The 18664-nt window shown below is 38.6% G+C and overlaps 1 protein-coding gene across 7 annotated transcripts in view; it reads left to right on the plus strand.

The window, feature by feature from the left end:
* The first annotated feature begins 4406 nt into the window (after positions 1-4406).
* Positions 4407-18664, plus strand: part of cacna1eb (calcium channel, voltage-dependent, R type, alpha 1E subunit b) — a 70934-nt gene continuing 56676 nt past the window's right edge. For 4 of the 7 annotated variants that reach the window (XM_037787669.1, XM_037787671.1, XM_037787670.1 and 1 more), the window contains exons 1-3: positions 4407-4932; positions 6593-7043; positions 13474-13737. In XM_037787669.1, the coding sequence (XP_037643597.1) occupies positions 6631-7043; positions 13474-13737 (677 nt within the window). In that variant the 5' untranslated portion in view covers positions 4407-4932; positions 6593-6630. Of the gene's footprint in view, positions 4933-6592; positions 7044-12838; positions 13374-13473; positions 13738-18664 lie in introns of those variants that run through there. The other 3 variants (XM_037787673.1, XM_037787672.1, XM_037787675.1) reach the window with 3 other exon arrangements.

Raw genomic sequence — 18664 nt, forward strand, 5'->3', positions numbered from 1 at the left:
TGACAGAATGAAGCGCAGACACAAAATAAATGCCAAGTGTTCACAACTCACGAGGACATTTTAAATATTTGAGCAGGAACATTGTTTTCCCTTCCTGCTCGCTTAGTACTTAGAAACTAGAGCTAGCTTTTCATACTCATCGGAAGACTCCACTATAGCTGTGTTGGGCTGCAGATGAATTAATGTCAGTGTGAGTTAAATTCAACTTGCAGTTCACCTCTGTAGCCCCCGATCCCGAATAAAGACTCCATACTCTGAGTTTGCAAAAGGTTTGATTATTAGTAGTTTAAGATTAAAAGAAAACACAGCATTACACCGAGGTGGAGTCTGTAAAATGTGAACCAGCAAGCATACAAAGCGAACCTGATGTTTACCCTCAGGCCGGCCTCTCATGCCAGACCAGATTTGATTTGCCAACCATTTACTACCAACTGTCTCATGCACCAAACAGCATGCTCGTCCTCCCACACACACACACACACACCTGATGGTTTATTTCTAATGTTCCTTTTTTTCCTTCTTTCAATGGCAGCAGTTTCTCTGCTTGGCGTCTCCACGTCATGCATCCACTTGGCCGCGTGCCTGGAGGATAAGACGGCAATTATTTCCTCACCGAGATGATTCTGCTAGATTACATAAATCCATATCTAATTCACACAATATGGCATCGGGACATTAGAAAATACTCTTCGTGTCGCGAAACCCTCAGAGACGCGTCTGACAACAACTACTGCGGTTTATAGAGATATTTCAATAGGTAGGTGAGAGATAGTTGAGGGGACAATTAAAAAAATAACCTTGATTAAGACAAAGATTTGGAAAAGCCGTCCCAGGACAAAAATATGAAGAGAAATACAGTTTTAATTTGAAGTCTTCATTTCCCCTTCAGTGTTGGTGGCAGCAGATGGTTTCTGCAGCGCTCTCAGTCCCACAGCTAACACCTCTTCCTCAGCGTAGGGAATAACAGGATTGGTTAAAATGAACAAGGCTGACCTTTTAATTAAGTACACGGGACGTCATGGCTCTGTTTTAATCACAGGAAAAGTATTCTCTGTCCTTGGCTCTAGTTTCATCATATAGTACAGACACAGGACACACTTTCTGTGGCTATATATCAATCTGAGGACATTACATTATTACTGACATCAAGCTTTCTACCATCTATACAGTACAAAATTGTCACAATTCTTATTCATTCATCTCAGTATTTTCTGTTTCTCTTGACAAAATGGATTGAATTTTACTTTGCATGATCGTCAAATCTTTGTGTTGGATCTATTCCTGCTGAGGATATACAGTGGAATCATGCTTTCCTTTTCATATTCAGTCATTTCTTGTGTCTACATGACTGTGTGTCCACGTCACATTCCCAACAGTGGGGGCAAGTGAGCCACTGATGAAGTTAAAAGGCAAACAACATGAAATATTATGCTTTAATCCTACTTCCTGCTGTATTTTACCTGCTCCAGCACCTTATTTTTAGCATTATTTTTTTATGTTTTTTCCTCCTTATATGCAGCGTCCCTCTGATTTACTGTCCTGCAGCTTCAGTCCAATTTTTCTTCTAACTCTGAGACGTACTTTAGAGCTACAAAGACTGTTAAAATACTGTAGTTACAAGTAATCTACCCTGTGGTGAAACTAATTGTTTTGATGATTGTCGATGACACTTTATGCCCTTACATCCTATTTCATCATGAGCTTTACCCAAATTGATGTTTTTTCATTAGTCATTTCCCAGTTCAAATATAACAATATGCTTAACTCAAGGTCCACTTACTGTCCTAGCTTTTTAACTGCATCTTCAATTAGAGCACAGAAATGATGTTTTTGTACTCTTAAGTTAAAAACTGGAAAGACTACAGCATCTGCTGTAAATTCATATAGTGCATCTTCTAAATTAGGAATTCAAGAAGAGATCATTTACTTATTAAAATCACAAAGAAAACAATGAAATGCAACACGTGTGCTAACTTTTGAGTGACTAATTCTATTTCCCATCATTAAAAATATGACATCTTTGCTTATTTCATTTTTATTAATCTTTTAATGTCCATGTTTTACTTTCCTTAAAGAGGAAACTACTGAACAGGTGTGAAATCCAGGTCAATTTATGTACTTTTTGGTTGGTGCTTTTTGGTTTTAAATGTAGTTTATTGTGGTAACATTTTATTTTACGGGTTTATAGATTCATACGAATTTTCTAGGAAGTTTCCTGGAAAGAACAATGTGATTTGGTGCTAATTAGGTAAAACAGAGTTCAGCTGTTCCAATTGATTCATTCCAACTAAATGTTTAGCTTATAAACTAAAATATTTTTGAGTGATTTAGTGATTGCATTGCAGGTCAGAACATTCAAAAATGTGGAGTTTGTCGACGGGTAAACATTCAGTTCAACATATATGAATAATATCGATTGCAATAATAAATAAATTACGAATAGATACTTCTTTGGGATTAAAAGGAGACGTTCTTTTCAGGAAATTCTTCTGGAAATCATCCAGTCTATATTAAAGTACAGTATATCCAGTTCTCTGTGTGATAACATTAAAGAGCTACTGTATGGCAATAAGTTATCATATTTATTAATGTTTTGTTTTTTTTAACAGTGGTGGAATGTAACATTTAACAGGTATTTGTACTTTACTTTAGTCCACTTATTTTGTATCACTTTATACTTCTACTCAACTACACTTCAGAGGCAAATATTGTACTTTTTAGTCCACTACATCAGCTACAGCAGCTATAGTTACTTTACAGATTCAGATTTTACACACATCATCATCTTATAATAGCAATATATTGTTATACATTATAGGACCCAGTATTGTGTATAGTACAGCTTACATTTCAATGTATTAACAATACTAATCTAATATACATAACATAATACAAAGTATTGTGATTTCACTTTAGATATTTTAAGTATATTGTGTTTGTAATACTTCTGTAATTAAGTAGCTTAATGATTTGACGTTTGCTCGTAATGGAGCGTTTCTACTCTGTGTTGAAAATGTCTTAATGCATTAATGCAACTTGCGATTTTTATGTTGTAGCCGGCTCAGTTTTAAAGCAAGAGAGAAGATAATGGCTTCTCGCCTAAGAGATGAAACTACAAAAGGAATCCATTGGTACCAACAATGTCAAATACAAATAAATACTGTCCAAACTTAGGCTAAATTTTGGCGAGGAAAAACTGGCATGGCCATTTTCAAAGGGGTCCCTTGACCTCTGACCTCAAGATATGTGAATGAAAATGGGTTCTGTGGGTACCCACGAGTCTCCCCTTTCCAGACATGCCCACTTTATGATAATCACACGCAGTTTGTGGCAAGTCATAGTCAAATCAGCACACTGACACACTGACAGCTGTTGTTGCCTGTTGGGCTGCAGTTTGCCGTGTTATGATTTGAGCATAATTTTTATGCTAAATGCAATACCTGTGAGGGTTTCTGGACAATATTTGTCATTGTTTTGTGTTGTTAATTAATTTCCAATAATACATATATACATATATATGCATAAAGCAGCATATTCGCCCACTCCCATGTTGATAAGAGTATTAAATACTTGAAAAATCTCCCTTTAAGGTACATTTTGAACAGATAAAAAAAATGTGTGATTATTCATGATTAACTATCGACAATCATCCCTTACAAAAAATAAGTTTATTCAAGTGTGCTATTAGTCTACTTTTTTTCAACTTAAAATAAGAGAGTATACTTTTTCAGTTTACTTTTTATGTACTTATCAGAGATAAACTTAACAAAAGTACACATAAGTATACTTGGCTCATACTGACAAGTATACAGAAAAGTCTTATACTTGGCTTATAGGCCTATACTTGTACTTTCTTCTTTAAGTCTTTTGATCGAGATAAGAAAAGTATAATTTAGTATTCTCGCCTTGTAGGCCTTCAGAAAGGTATACTTGGCTTGTAGTTGTGCTTACTTTTTAATAGAGTAGCCCATTAAAGTTTTTAACTCCGGATGGACATGTTGTAAATAAACTTGGGATGCTGTTCATATATTTAATTTGGGGTGTAAATAAATCTGGTATAGTTTATATATTATATTATATTATCATTCTATGATATATGAGTTATTAGAGGAGAAGTGAGAAAGGGGTATAGGGAGATATAAGTTTTACTTCTACCTACTCCTTTTACTACTCCTTTAACAATACACTATTACTCTTGTTTTGTTTGTTATTATTTTGTATCTGCTTTTATTTATTTTTATGTTCAAAATAAAGTCTTTCATTCAAGTGTGTATGTGGGGTTGTAAACCTGTATACTTTTATACCTTTTGATTTCAATGCAATTCCTCATTCAGTGCACCTGCTGTGTGTGTGTGTGTGTGTGTGTGTGTCAGGTATATGCAGCTTTAGTCCACCATCTAGTGGCAAATATATGACTTAATGCAATAATGTAGCTCACACCAGACCGACCACCGTTTCAAATAAACAGCAGACCTGTTGCATTTATCCCTTTCACTAAAAAAAAAAAAAAAAAAAAAAATCCGATCTCCTTGGACAGGTAAAGAAAAGGAAATTATGTATATGCACATTTTCAATTTTAACTCTTTGAAATGAAGTTCAAAGAAGCCATTCAGTGTGTGACCCACATTAAAGTGAGTCATATCACCGCAGCTCAGCTCTAGTGAAGAAGATGATGATGGGGATCATCTCCATCATGCCTCGCGCCTGTCCCCATGCCTCCTGTTTACGTTCATGTGAGCCACCACGCTCCTCTGGCTGCCAGCCACGCCGCGGTATTTATAGACAAACAACCGGAATCATCACTCAAGGAATCCTCGCAGAAATCCTCCTCAAAACCTCTAAAAACTTGGACTTGGAGTGAGAAGCGCCTGAATTTTTGTTTAAGATCCTCCACCTGAAGGATGAAGGAGCGCGCATCACCTCAACCTCAAGGTAAAGCTGCTCAAAATTCATCAATCAATTCATTACTTTATTGATATGTTTTATCCTGTCTGCGCGCAATGCATCAATCCTCTCCCTCCAGTGAACATTTATAGACATCTTATTCATCTATTGTTATGACTGCTGCTGCTGCTGCGTGTTTTTTCCCTTTTTCTTTTTCCACTTCAACTCAAGAAACAGCCTCCTAATGAACAGGATAGTCAATGTATTCCTATAAAAAACAGACCTGCAGCTGCACACATTAGACTAGTTGTTCCAGTATAGGCTCCACACTGGTTGCACTAATTAAAGGAATTAAAATTTTAACTTTAATGACGCCTCTTGCAGCAGTGCTTATTGTGTGTGTAGGTGCACACTGCAGTGATGCTCTCATCTACAAAGCATGCCTCACCAATGCTGCCATTCATAATTCATTTTGTATAAGTATACCAAGATGTCATGGATTCACCCAGCAAAACCATCCTATTTTGTGTTGCACCTGCTGCTTTTTTGAAGGTGTGTGCCTGTTGATACAAGTGTCTTGACATTTAATTCCCCTTCAAAACTCACCGATAATACTATTTGAACTTGCACGGCTAGAATCAGAGGCAGCACGCCCATCAGCAAGCATAAAAAAAAAAAGCCGGCCAGCATCAAGCCATCCGTGTAAATGTGCTCGCTGACCTTGTAGCCTCTCCCGGCTTTCAGATGAGCACTGTGCTCGCCTCTGAGGGTGCAGAGCTCAACTCAGACTGTGTCCAGTTCATATCTGAGGAGCCCTGCTGGCTGATGTGTGAGTCACTGAGCCTTTTGCTTTCAGCTCTCCCACATTCAGTCATCTTCCCTTTCAGAGTCGGCTCAGTGGGAACAACCTTGTTTCGTCTGTCTCTGACTGGCTCGCCTCAAACTTGCTGTTTTCCAGCCTTGCCACCTCATCCTCCCTCATATTTCTCTGTCTCAGTCACACACGAACATTCACGCTTAACTGGACAATGGCAGCAACCAACAGGGTGATGGTTTTACAGGTCTGTTATTTTGTGTTGTGGAAAGAAAACATGAGATTAAAGCAAGATTAAAATCTCACCCCTTTGACCCACTTTGTGCACAAAGCTTTATTAACGCTCACCAGTATTATTTCTATTTCTGCATAGCTAATGGTTCAAAGCTTTTGCTCATCCAGTCTTAATGCTTATATCAAAGATCTCACATTGCTGAGGTGATCGATTAGAAAAAGTACAGTTACATGGTGGCATTCATTCTAGATTTAAGCTGTAAAATTAATTTTTTGATCTGGGAGCTATCAGTTTATCTACAACATATTTCTCCATAGCCACAATTGTAACAGTTATTAATAGAAATGTGAGACACTGAGAGGAATCAACCCTATTCTAGCTATTGGAGACTGTCTGGTACTGTGATTCATCCTCCGGGGAGCAAGAATATCTGTACAAATGTCATGGCAATCCATCCATTATTGTAAAGATATTTCAGTCTGGATCAAAGTGGTGGACAGACCAACAGACCAACATCATGCTCCCTAGAGTCAAGCTTCTATCGTGTCTAAAAATAGACAAACAAGAGAGGGGACAGACAGGATGTGAAATGTTTCATAAATGTGTTTTTCACTCATAAATGTTCTTCCTTTTCTTCCCTTTCCCCCCCCCATTTGTAGCATTATGGTGAAACTGCCAGCTACCATCCTCTGTAGAGATGCTCACCACTTCAGACCAGTCCCTCTCCCGCTCCCTCACAACCGACCTCCACTCTCCACCCAGCTCTGGTCCAGGTGGATATATGCACGTCCAGTCCTCCCTGTCCCTCCCCGAGCCTGAGGCCTGGAGGATGCCCAGCTCCACTCCCCGTCATGGCCTGGCACAAGCATCCCGCTCCAGCTCCCTGCAGGTTCCTCACGCCCTCCCTGAGTACCTGGGGCTGCCACCTCGAGCCGCCAGCTTTGACGTGCCTTGCGATCAGGAAGAGGGCTCCGACCAGGGTTCAGGGTCTCTGAGCCCACACGGCATGCAGCGGCGGCGCGGGGGACTGGTGGAGCAGAAGGACATCATCATGGCTCACCAGGCTCACAAAATCCAGAGCACGCCGCAGGCCCGCAGGAAGGAGTGGGAGTGAGTATAAAAGAATTTCAGAGGCAAAGGACTCCTCTTAAATTGCATGTGTAGAGATGATACATCTCCATGGAGGAGGATGACAGTGCCAGTGAAGAAAGAACACACATACTCAAAATGCAGTATGACTTTTCAACCTGTTTTAACCTCTTTGGTGGGTCCGTCATTACAAAACACACACTGTGAAGTCACTACTTTATTTTCAAGGTCACAAGGCTTATAACGATATAAAATATGTTATGCTGATGAGTGATCGCATTATACTATAAAAAAATGGAATCTTTTATGTCAATAGTTCAGTCACTAATCCTTTGTCATGGCAGACACTTTGACTTGTCATTACAGGAAAAAGCATAGGTGTAATTAATAACATTAATGATCACTCCACTCCATCCAAGTGTCCCAATTTGGTTATTGTTATTAATTGCACCTGTTCTCTTCCTGCTATGATGCGTTAAACCGTCTGTTGTGAAAATGACTTGAAGAAGTGTGACATAATGCGGCTTCAACAATATAAAGCGAGCAGATACAAAATACAATACAATATTTGACATTATTGCTTAGCTTTAACCGGAACTAATCACTATGTTTTACATTTTTTATCAAATGACTATGTGTAAAATGAAACATGTAGCTTGAAGCACTGAATCCACAGATAATTATCATCCAACGCTTCAGGTTCCTCCAGCTGTTTTGATTCTCATATCGCTCTCATCAACGTTGTTTAGCAGGTTTAGATAATCCCACTGTACACCAGTCTATCTGCCCAGCACCAAACAGCAGACATACAGAAGTTAGCGACTAGCTGGTGAATGTAACAGAGCATTTAGCGGCTAAAGAACCAAATATTTCCCCCAAGAGTAGACCTGTTAGACCTAGTTTTTGTCTTAAATATAATTTTAAGTCAGACTTGCTATAGACAATTAAAAGTACGTGTTGCATAAAGCTTCCCTATGAGTGACTAATCAGACTCAGAACCTGATTTATTTGCCATGTACGTGTGCACATACAGAGTTTTTACTATTTTTTTGCATCTCTCACTTACACAGAAATAGAAATAACAGCTATAGGGACAAGGAAAACAAAAGTGGACAATAAAGGTAATGAATCGATAGGACTGTTATGTACAAAAGTATGGGAGTATAGCTGTAAGTGTGGCTCCGTCTATTTCTTGAAAATGCCCACTTTAGCTATAGAGTCCAGGCATGTAGTTGACGCGTGTTTCAATAAAACTCCGTAGTCCATTTTCTTCGTTTCAACCGTTTACTGAAAATCTTTCTTAAGTCTTCAAATACAAAAATGGTAACAAACTATCAAAAACATAAGCAGTAAAAAGGTAAGAACAGGTCTATTAAGCACGGTCAAAGACTAGTGTGCTCTCCAGGCTCCATAGCTTCAACTGAATTGTTTAACGAGCACATGTGGCACAATTTAGCTTTTGCCCAATCAGAAGACAAAACTGGCTGCTGTCACAATTGGTCCTTATTGAGCACACTGCAATGAAACTACAGAGCTACTTTTCTCAAGCAAATAAAACAAAATGTAAATTAACCACAGTTATTTCTTTACTGAACAAATGGCTCTAACAATATATAAATAGTACACAAATATATATAAAAAGCACCAATTGACAACAATAAAATATGAAATGAAAACGTCTATATGAAAGTCAACTGTTCTGTAAGTTGTAAACAATACAAATAGTGCAAAGAAATGGGTGAAATAAGACACTTCACAGACGAGAAAAAAAATGGCGGAGTCAACAGCAACAGCTCTTAATACATCCCACCATGCAACAGCGACACCACCTTCTTCTCTATATACAGCCATGGACACCACACCAAGTATGGGACAAAGTAACGGAAAAAGTAAACAGCATAAATCGTTAAAACTGTTAAAGACATTCAAAGACAAGAATATGGTACAAGAAAGCAAAAAAGTAATGGATAAACAATTGAAATAGTTAACTAAAGGTTGGCTAAATGTAATAGATAAACAGTAGTATAACAGTTCGCTAACTGACCTTCTAACAGATTGTTAGTTGTTGAAGTTTTCACCTCAGGCTTAGCTAACTTTCCTACCTCAGACTGTCAGTCTTAATATTTATGCAACAGACAGTCTCAGACTAGTATACCCCTGACAATATAAGACCAAGTCTAAGACCAAGACTAGAACAAGAACTAGACTAGAACTAAGTTCATGCAACTGGTCTTTGGACTTACATTAGTTAGGTCTACTGGGACGCTCATGTTGCTTTGTGTTGACTGGTAGTTTGCTTGCTAAAACATTAACAAACAATAAACCGATAATAACAATAGTGTGGTCCCGTTCTATTTAGTGTTTCACAGCCGTAGTGAGCCAGCGTGCACAATACTAGGACCCTGGCCCACCTACTGTAGACTAAATGGAACAGGGCCTTAATTCATGTTATTAATTACAGCCGGGTTTACCCTGTAATGATATGTCAAAATGGTTGCTGTGAAAAGAGCCTATTGTTGATAAATGGAATGATGTGAAATCATCGGCAGGACTGTGTTTCACATGGTTTCACGTCACGCATGTGCATCCTTGTTCACGAGCACGAGATACTAACAGAACGAGGGCCCACTCTTGTTGTTCCATAGTGATTCCATATGATTAACGATTACTTTATAAAGTAACACACATATTATTGTTCTTTTGTTGCTTAGATACAAATTGGTTGTTTCAAAGGGTGCTCCATAGTAGCAATACATATGCAGATTCCTTTGTTTCCAGCATTGTTATAGTTCCAGCAATGAATCACCAAATCCGTTCCCACTGCTTTCATCATTTGATTTGATCTTTTTTTACGCCTGTGTAACATTGTTGGCTGCGGTTTACTGTAATCAGATACTGGATAGCGTTATTAATGGCGGAGCTGAGGGTGCTTGCTTGGGAACTTTTGAACTCTGGAGCCACATCGCTCTGATTATCTGCTTCCCACCACTTTAATGTGGAGTGGTACTCCAACGGCGTTACCCTCAACCCACCAACAAGCCCCCTCTCTCCTCCTCCTCCTCCTCCTCCTTCCTCCATCCTCTGATTTCTCTTAACTTTACCTCCACCGCCCACACCACATCTACTTATCTACTGTCATTCTCTCTCTGGCTTTCCGTCTTTTTCTCTCGTGTACGGACACTCGAACACGGGACTAAAGTCAGTTTTTTGGTCCTTGATCCCTGATGTGCATATTCTCCTATTTTCAACCTGCAAGTGTTGACTGCAAGAGCAACTAAAAGTACAAAATATTAAACGAGGGACTAAAAAAATTACAGCTGAACATTGATTTCAGAGCACTACTGTACATGTATTGTGGTTATTTGTCCATTAGGGGATGCTAGGGAATCAAAGTAGAAGAGCAGCAGGGAACAGCATATGAGCAGCGTGATCAGCAGCTGAGTTTGGACATTGTTGATTTTTTACATCTTGAAAACTGAAATATTGATAATATTTTATGAAATTGTTGGATGAAATTTTAGAAAATCAATGAGTGATATTGAATTTTCTGCTAATATGAACTTTTGAGAAAAGCTTTTTTTTTTTCTCACAACAGAAACTTTTCGAGGTTCACTGATGAATTGCAACGTTTTGAGCTTTTTTTTTTTCCTACCAGAGTTGTAAGATTGCTCTGAAACCATAATGTTAATAGTTTCAAGGTAAACTGTACACAGTGTCACGGCAATCTGCAATGATATAAGCGGCGGTTTATTGGTCGAATCAAACTGACATAACTCAGTACTAGAGGATGTCTGTTGCTAGGGAACAGAGAGAAAAATAAAATGCTAAAACCACTCCAGTCAATGCTGGATGAAAGCCTGTCTGCAATTATATAAATGCTCTTCAGGTCTGGCACAAAGTACGCCCATTAACGTTTTAACTCGCAGTGCATGTCACATGCAGACTCACTTCATCTGTCTTTCCCCTATATATGGTGTTTCTAAAGATGTTTTCTGCTGGACTATGGACATAAAAATACATACTGTGGCTTTCACATCCCTGTAGTATAAGGCACTAATGTACCCCAGTGTGACCCTGTCTTGTACAATAAGTTCATCTTATTCAAAGTTTGGTCAGGCCCAAGCAAACTGATGTGAGCTTTTGTGCTTTTTATCCGTTAACAGTTCACACAGCTATTTTTAGAAGCCTTTGAGTAGGCTGTGAGCAAGAGCAGAAACAAAAGCCAGACTACATCTGGTCATACAGTACAGTGGATCATCAGCGTAGTGACGGTGCTGTACAGTCAGATTGCATCTTGTTTGTCCAGTGACCCTGATGGAGGGGAGGTGTGTGTGTGTGTGTGTGTGTGTGTGTGTGTGTGTGTGTGTTGGGAGAAACAGATTTCTGTAGGAAGAGGTTGCTCTATTGTGCAACATGGCTTTTGTTGGCAGAAATGAAAAGAGCGGAGCAGGAATTCAAGAGAGCGATGTCGCTATGGAAACAACAGCTAAGAGAGAGCAAGACATACACATGCAGAGAGAGAGAGAGAGAGAGAGAGATGTATCCTACTGTTTGCAAAGATGGACAAATATTTTTGTTGGGCAACATGCAAATAGATGATGTTTTTTTGTAATGCATGCTTATTTTAGTATAGAAAGTGGAGATGAATGTGTTGCAGATACTTGCATTATAGCAAACTGTACACGTTCCATGCTGATTGTCATCCTGCTATTTTTACATTTTTCACTGGATAGGTCAGTCTTTTTGTCCTCCTCTCCTGCTTTGCATGAAGTGACACCCGCCTGCTTCATGCAGATTAAGGATGAGGAGGTAACAAGAGTCATGGCAGAGTTTTTGGGAGTTCACTTAGGGACTTATTCATAGATCCTGTTAAATGGATTTTTTTTCCTCTTCTCCCCCAGATCTCGACTTGTTTGCCAAGCATAAATTTGTCACTCTCTCTTGGCTTGCTTTCACAATCCCCCCCCCCCCTGACTGAGCCCTTGCTCGCTGCCCGTCTGCACACTGATACCTGCATTGTGTCAGTCAGTAGCAGAGGGAGATATGTTTTTGTGTTTTTGTGTCATCTTAATTGTGCTTATTTGACATGACAAACAGCAGCCTCGACCACGATTGAATAATATGGTGTCTGTGGGGGCTGAAGTGGTCATCTTCAGGAAACAGTGGGGATTGGAGGAGAGCAGCAGATGGAGCGAGAGAGCCCAGTTGCCTAATGAGGTCTCACTTTGTGGCACTGAGTGTGAAAAAGACCCTGCTTTCTTCTCTCTGCTCCCTCAAAAAAGGGAGCAGCCCTAAGATCTATTTCATGCTCTATTTTTACTCCTGACTTTTGCTCCAATATTAGCACAATGGCCTAGTTATAGATGTTTTTTAATAGTCTAGTCTCCATTAATGAAAATCTGACAATGCTGTCTGACTGATCAAATGGGGGGAAATGAGTCTATAAATCACCTTTTAGGTCTTTTATTGCACTATATCCACACACTTGTTGCCTCTTGTCTGTGCATTGTCTCTCCTTTTTAGTATTAAATATATTTCCACACCCCTTTCTCTTCCCACTAACATCTTTACATAATTGTTTTTGAACCCACACACCTTACTGTATATAGGCTTCTTCTTTTTTTTAGAAAAATGTTTTTGTTCATCCTCAGCAAACTCTAATTGCTATGGTAACAAAAATGTATGTCCCTCCTCCCCAACCAGCTTTCATTCAGATGGATTTTTGAAATCATGAAATATTAACTGTGGGAGGAGGCTATGTGCTCCTGGCTGCCTGATCATTTTTTCCTGCAGGTGATCAGATTGTAAGATGCGAGTCAAGCAACTCTCTCGCTACGTTTTCTGGCTGATTTAGAGAATAACTTTAATGTGCAGTTTTTTTTTTATAAAGAATCTGGTTTAAGACGCGTTTGCACGAGCTTCCTTTCATTTCACGTGAGATCTTCCTTTTTTATCAAGTTTACCTGCTCGAGAAGATGCGTAAAGTTTGCCAAGACTTCCCTCGGATCTCTCCATCTAATGACCGCATGCAGAGTAGTTTGTGATCACGCAGCTTTTTGTCAGAGCAAAAACGAGCTTTGGATGTTGATAGAAAACTGAAAAGGTGTAAAAAAAACTCGGTGGATCTTTTTTTTTCTTCTTTCTTTCCTCTCCCTCCATCCGAGTTTAGAGACGCGCGTAAAAGTTGTCCAGAGCTGATTGTAACAGATGGGATAATGCACCTGAAATCGCACATTAAGTAAATGGATTTTTTTGCATAAAATATAAGTCAACTGAATGCTTTTTTTCTGGTGGATATGGAGTGATAGGAATCTGCAACTTTTGTGGGAATTGAAGAAAACCGGATTGAAGGTGGATGCTTTTTTTTTCTCGCTTAGCTCCACTTCACATTTTTCTTTTTACTAGAAATCGTCCTGTAGTGAAACCCTTTCTAAGTCATCTCTTGTTGTAGAATGGCTCGGTTTGGAGACGAGACGGCTCCCTGCAGCACGGTGGACTCCGGAGATGGAGACGTGGAGAAAGGAGAAGGACCGGATGCTGTTGCTGCTGGACTGACCGCCTCCATGAAACAAGCCAAGGCTCAGCGAGCCCGGACCATGGCTATGTACAACCCGGTGCCACACCGGCAGAACTGCCTCACCGTCAACAGGTCGCTCTTCATCTTCGCAGAGGACAACATCATCAGGAAAACGGCAAGGCGAATCATTGAATGGCCATATCCTTTCCATAAAAAAAGCACGTTTTAAAGTTGTCTTTTTGTTATAACCTCCTGGGAACCCAGTTAAAGAAAGTGTCTTCCAAAAACTACTTTTTTTTGTGATTTCCTTCCTATTTAAGGTTTAAATCTTAACAATTTAGGCTTGTTAAACTTTATTTTTATTGTCCACTGTATAGTGGACTACAGGACTATTTCAGTGTTACAAAAAAAAGACAAAAACAATGAACAGATTATGGCTGTAGAGTGATATTAAACCAAGAAAACATTCAAATTGATTAAAAAAAAAAACATGCCATATTTTTTAATTTTTTATTTATTTAAACTTTATTTTACCAGGAGTAAAAACTCATTGAGATTAAAAATCAATTTTCCAAGAGTGTCCTGGCCAAGATAGGCAGCACCACAGTTACACAGTTGCAGACATAAAACAAACATAACAATTGGAAACGAAGACAAAGAGCAAATTTCAAAATCATAAGGTATCAAAAAAACATTCATCAAGACCACCAGATGACACCAGATGATATTTATGTGGACACTAAATTTCCACTACAGAGGACACATGACAATGGGCTGGGTCTCAGGAGGATATAGTGCATGTTGTCAGTTCAGCACCATGGACAGCTACAGGCTGCATGTGAAGCCTGCAGCATCAAAAACAACTCCCATTCACTCCTGAATGTTATGTCTAATACAAGTACAGTTTCTAAAGTGCAATCTCAGATGTGTTTGTGGCTCCATCACATATCTGCCTCTTTGTTTAGTATTTGCTCATCTGCATAAAAACCCTCATAATTCTGCTCAGCAACTTGCCCTGATTTGATTCATCCGTGGGCTCCATGTGCTCCAGTGTTGGCAGAAGACAGAAAGTTAGCATGTGGTGATCATTAGAAGCAGCTCTGCTCAGCTGTGGGGGTGGCATGTAGGCACATCTCTGCTGCCTTTAGTGCTCATTGGAATATGAACCCGGCCATGAGTAGGTGTCAGTTCAAATCCAGCAGGCAGCGTTTTTCTGCTTCCTCCTGCTGCAACAATTTATCTCTCCTGAACTTCTGCAGATCTTAAACAAAAGATTGTCAGGGAAGTTGTTTTTTACCAGCACCTGCAGCAAATTCATATAACGTGAATGCAGAGTGCAGGCAATATTTACGACCAACCCAACAAGCCAAACAAAAAGAATCTATTAGTGCTTGTCTTGGTCACTTAAATCTATTTATTTTTATTTACTTTAATCCTGATTTCCTGATAAATCATGTGCATATTTAGACATTTTTTAAAGCAGTTCAACAACATCACCCAGTTGCCATATCTACCCACTGCTCCTCCTGTCTTACACCCCCCTTTTAGTGCAGCGTGCCAGTCTCCCACTGTTACCTAACCACAGGCTCTGTGTGTGGGAGTGGGGCTAGTGGTCAAGACTAGCTGGCCACTGGCAGCACGGTAATGTTACTGTCGGTATCACAGAGGCAGAGAGGTATGTGGGAGAGAGCTGGCCAGTAGTACTGTGGTGGATCGTGGGCTGTAAAAGCAGCACATGTCAGAGTATTGACTGGGTGAGACCCAGATTTTTAGCTCACAGCGTCCAATTTCTGAGATCTTGCAAGTGAAAAACTGATTCAAATGCATTCATAGCAGTGGTGTTTATTTCATTGTATGTTCCTGCACAAACACATTGGAGTGTTGCAGTAGGATATTTCTCTCACAGGTGGTTTAGAAGTTGCTGGGACTTGTGTTGCCTAATGCTGGCCATAATCTCTGCACTGTAGAGTTAAGTTAAAGGATCATATTAGTGTTCCTGCGGCAGAAAATTAATTGGCAAGTGTATTGATAATTGCTTTGAGTCATTTTTTAAGGAAAAAAAAAGTAAAATATTCTCTAGTTGCAGCTTCTCCAATGTGCTTTTCTTTGTTATATATCATTGTAAATTAATATCTTTGTGTTTTTGACTGTTGGTCAGGCAAAACAAGATTGAAGATGATTGGAGTCTTGGATATTTTTTGCTATTTTCTGATGTTTTATAGATTAAATGATCGACAGATTAATGCAATCTGAAAATAATCATTAGTTGCAGCTTTCGTGTATACTTCACATCACTGCTGAACAGATTTTTTATGTATTTTTTCTACCTTCCAGACAGCCATTGGTTTCCATTCATTTGCATACAACACAAAGACCTGTAAGCACACTCCTAAATCTTTAATTAATTATCTAATCCATCACACTCAGTTAAAAATGTAACTTTGACAAAATAACTGCAGACTTGATGTCGACTGCGGGATAGATTACACATCTCAGGAGAGTTTCAAATGTGTTTAATGAGCAGTTTACTTCACATACAGATGTCAATACATTCGATCAATTGATAGACAGAAAATGAATCTGCAATAATTTTGAGAATCAATTAATCGTTAAGCAATTTTTCAAAAATAATACCAAACATCCCCTAAATCCAGCTTCGACCAGATGATTAGTGTATTAATCGAGAAAGTAATCGGCAGATTAATCACTAATGAAAATAATCATCGGTTGCAGACATTCTTTGATTCAGTTGTTGCTCTATTTTACATCATATGAAACCAAAGGATGTGTTATAAATGCAGTGAAAAATATAGAGACAACAACAAGAATTTGAGAAGAAAAGGCAAAGTAGAGCCCAGATAAATCCACCTTGTCACCCTATTCCACGTTTCAAGAGTGAGTCAGTTGATTTTTCGTACTATACTAAAACAAACAGCTGCTTGGAAGATCAGAAAATATATTTAAATATCTAAAAAAAAAACAACAGCAGGGTTAACTGTATGTGATTCATCCTAAATGTTCTAAAACATGCTTGATCTCTGGTCTGCAGGTAACAGGTAGTGAGGTACAGGTACTGTGGAGTGGGCGAGATTTTATAAGTATTTCCCACTTTAGCTATTTTCAACTGCCTTCAATGGCAACAATGTGGACCTGTCAATGTGAGTCAGTGTGGGTCCCAGAGGCCCCCATCGCAGCACTCCTCTGTGAGTCAGTGACCCCATTTCACTGAAGGCAGGAAAATTAATAACAGGGAGCAGCTGCCTCATGGGAACTCCAGGGGACTGAAAGTCACAAGCACATGCAAGTGTTGGGGCACATATAGTCACACGCAGTGCATGCTGGTTCACACATATGCACATATCCATAGGGCCCATGCATGGACACACACACACACATACATATGTTCCAGCCGTGAGGAAGATGTTACTCCTGAGAAAATATAGAAATAATGCAAAAGCTTCTAGACTTAAAGGTCCCATATTGTAAAAAGTGAGATTTACGTGTCTTTTATATTATGAAGCAGGTTTAAGTGATATATAAATACTGTTAAACTATCAAAACACTCAATCCATGGAGAAACACACACAGCCCGTATTCAGAAACTGTGCGTTTGAAACAAGCCGTTCGGATTTCTGTCCATTCGTGATGTCACAAATCTACAATATTTAGACCATTTCACAGTTTTTAAACGTAAACATACTAAATGTGTCCCAGTTTATTTCCTGTTGCAGTGTATGTGAGTGACATCGGCCGACAGGATGTAAACATGGACCCAAACTGTTTTCTAGTAACGCAATTCTGTTGCCATTCCGTTGAAATGCGCTAAAACGGAGCGTTTCAGACAGACGGTGGATACAGGTATATTCAGACAAACATGATAAGAAAAATAATGTGTTTTTTAAAATCTACAGAAAACATCCAGACACTTAAGTTCTGTCTTTGGAGTCACATCAAGAAAATACAAATGTGCAAGAAAAATCACTCTCAAATAAAGGTTGCAACTGCACAAATCAGTCCTGACAAGTAAGCAAGTTTCTTGCAAGAAATATTCCTATTTAACAACTGATCGCGCAGGAAAACACTTGAAAAATGTGAATTGGCAGATTTGAGAGGTTGAGATCACAGATTTGTGATTGTTTATAGCTGATTTGAAAATATTCAAGTAAAACTAAATGTGTAACAATTTTAAGGCTGCAACTAATAATTATTTTCATTGTTGATTATTATGTTTATTAATTGATTAATTATTTGGTCTAGAAAATAGTGAAAAATCTCCATCACAACTTCCAAAAAGCCCAAGGTGATGTCATCAGTTTGCTTGTTAGCACTCAAAACCTCACAGATATTCAGTTTATTATCACACGAGACAAAGAAAAGCAGCAAATCATCACAACTGAGAAAAAGGAGCTAAATAATGTTTGACAGTTGTGCTAGAAAAATTACTTAAACGATCATTTATTTTTCTGTTCATCCACTAATCGATTAATCATTTCAGCTGTAAAATATTTTAATGCGAGATTGCAGCTTTCATGACATTTGTTTATTATTTATTAGCACATTCATCATTTCATTAGGAAACATCTAATTCAGAACATAATATGTGAATCTTTCAAATTCAACTTTCAAATATTTTCCACAGAGTCTCATATCGTTTCTGCACATTCTCAGAAGATTTTGCATCTCATTAGGGCTGCAACTAATGATTACGTTTTACGATTACAGTTTCCTAACGATTATGAAATGTTAAAAAAAACTGTACAAAATACCCATCACAGTTTCCCACAGCCCGAAGTGACATCTTCAAAATATGATTTATTTTGTTTGACCAACAGTCTGAAACAACAAAGATCTAAAGCACAAAGAAGCAGGAAATGTTTTGGCTTTTTTCTGAAAAATCAATCGCTTGTCAAACTTGTTTATGATTAATTTTCTGACTAATTGTTTCTGCATTACGTCATTTATACAGTCATAAAAACACATGTAACTCTAGCGTCTGTTATTTTTATGTTTAAAATGCAGTTGAATGTGTCATTGCTCCTGTTTTATTATAGATCATTTACCACTATCTGTCAATGAAGCAAATCAACTCAAAATCAAACAGTTCAAGTTAAAACCTTGACTGCTC

The sequence above is a fragment of the Sebastes umbrosus genome, chromosome 12, assembly GCF_015220745.1.
Source record: "Sebastes umbrosus isolate fSebUmb1 chromosome 12, fSebUmb1.pri, whole genome shotgun sequence".
In the NCBI taxonomy this organism is placed as follows: domain Eukaryota; kingdom Metazoa; phylum Chordata; class Actinopteri; order Perciformes; family Sebastidae; genus Sebastes; species Sebastes umbrosus.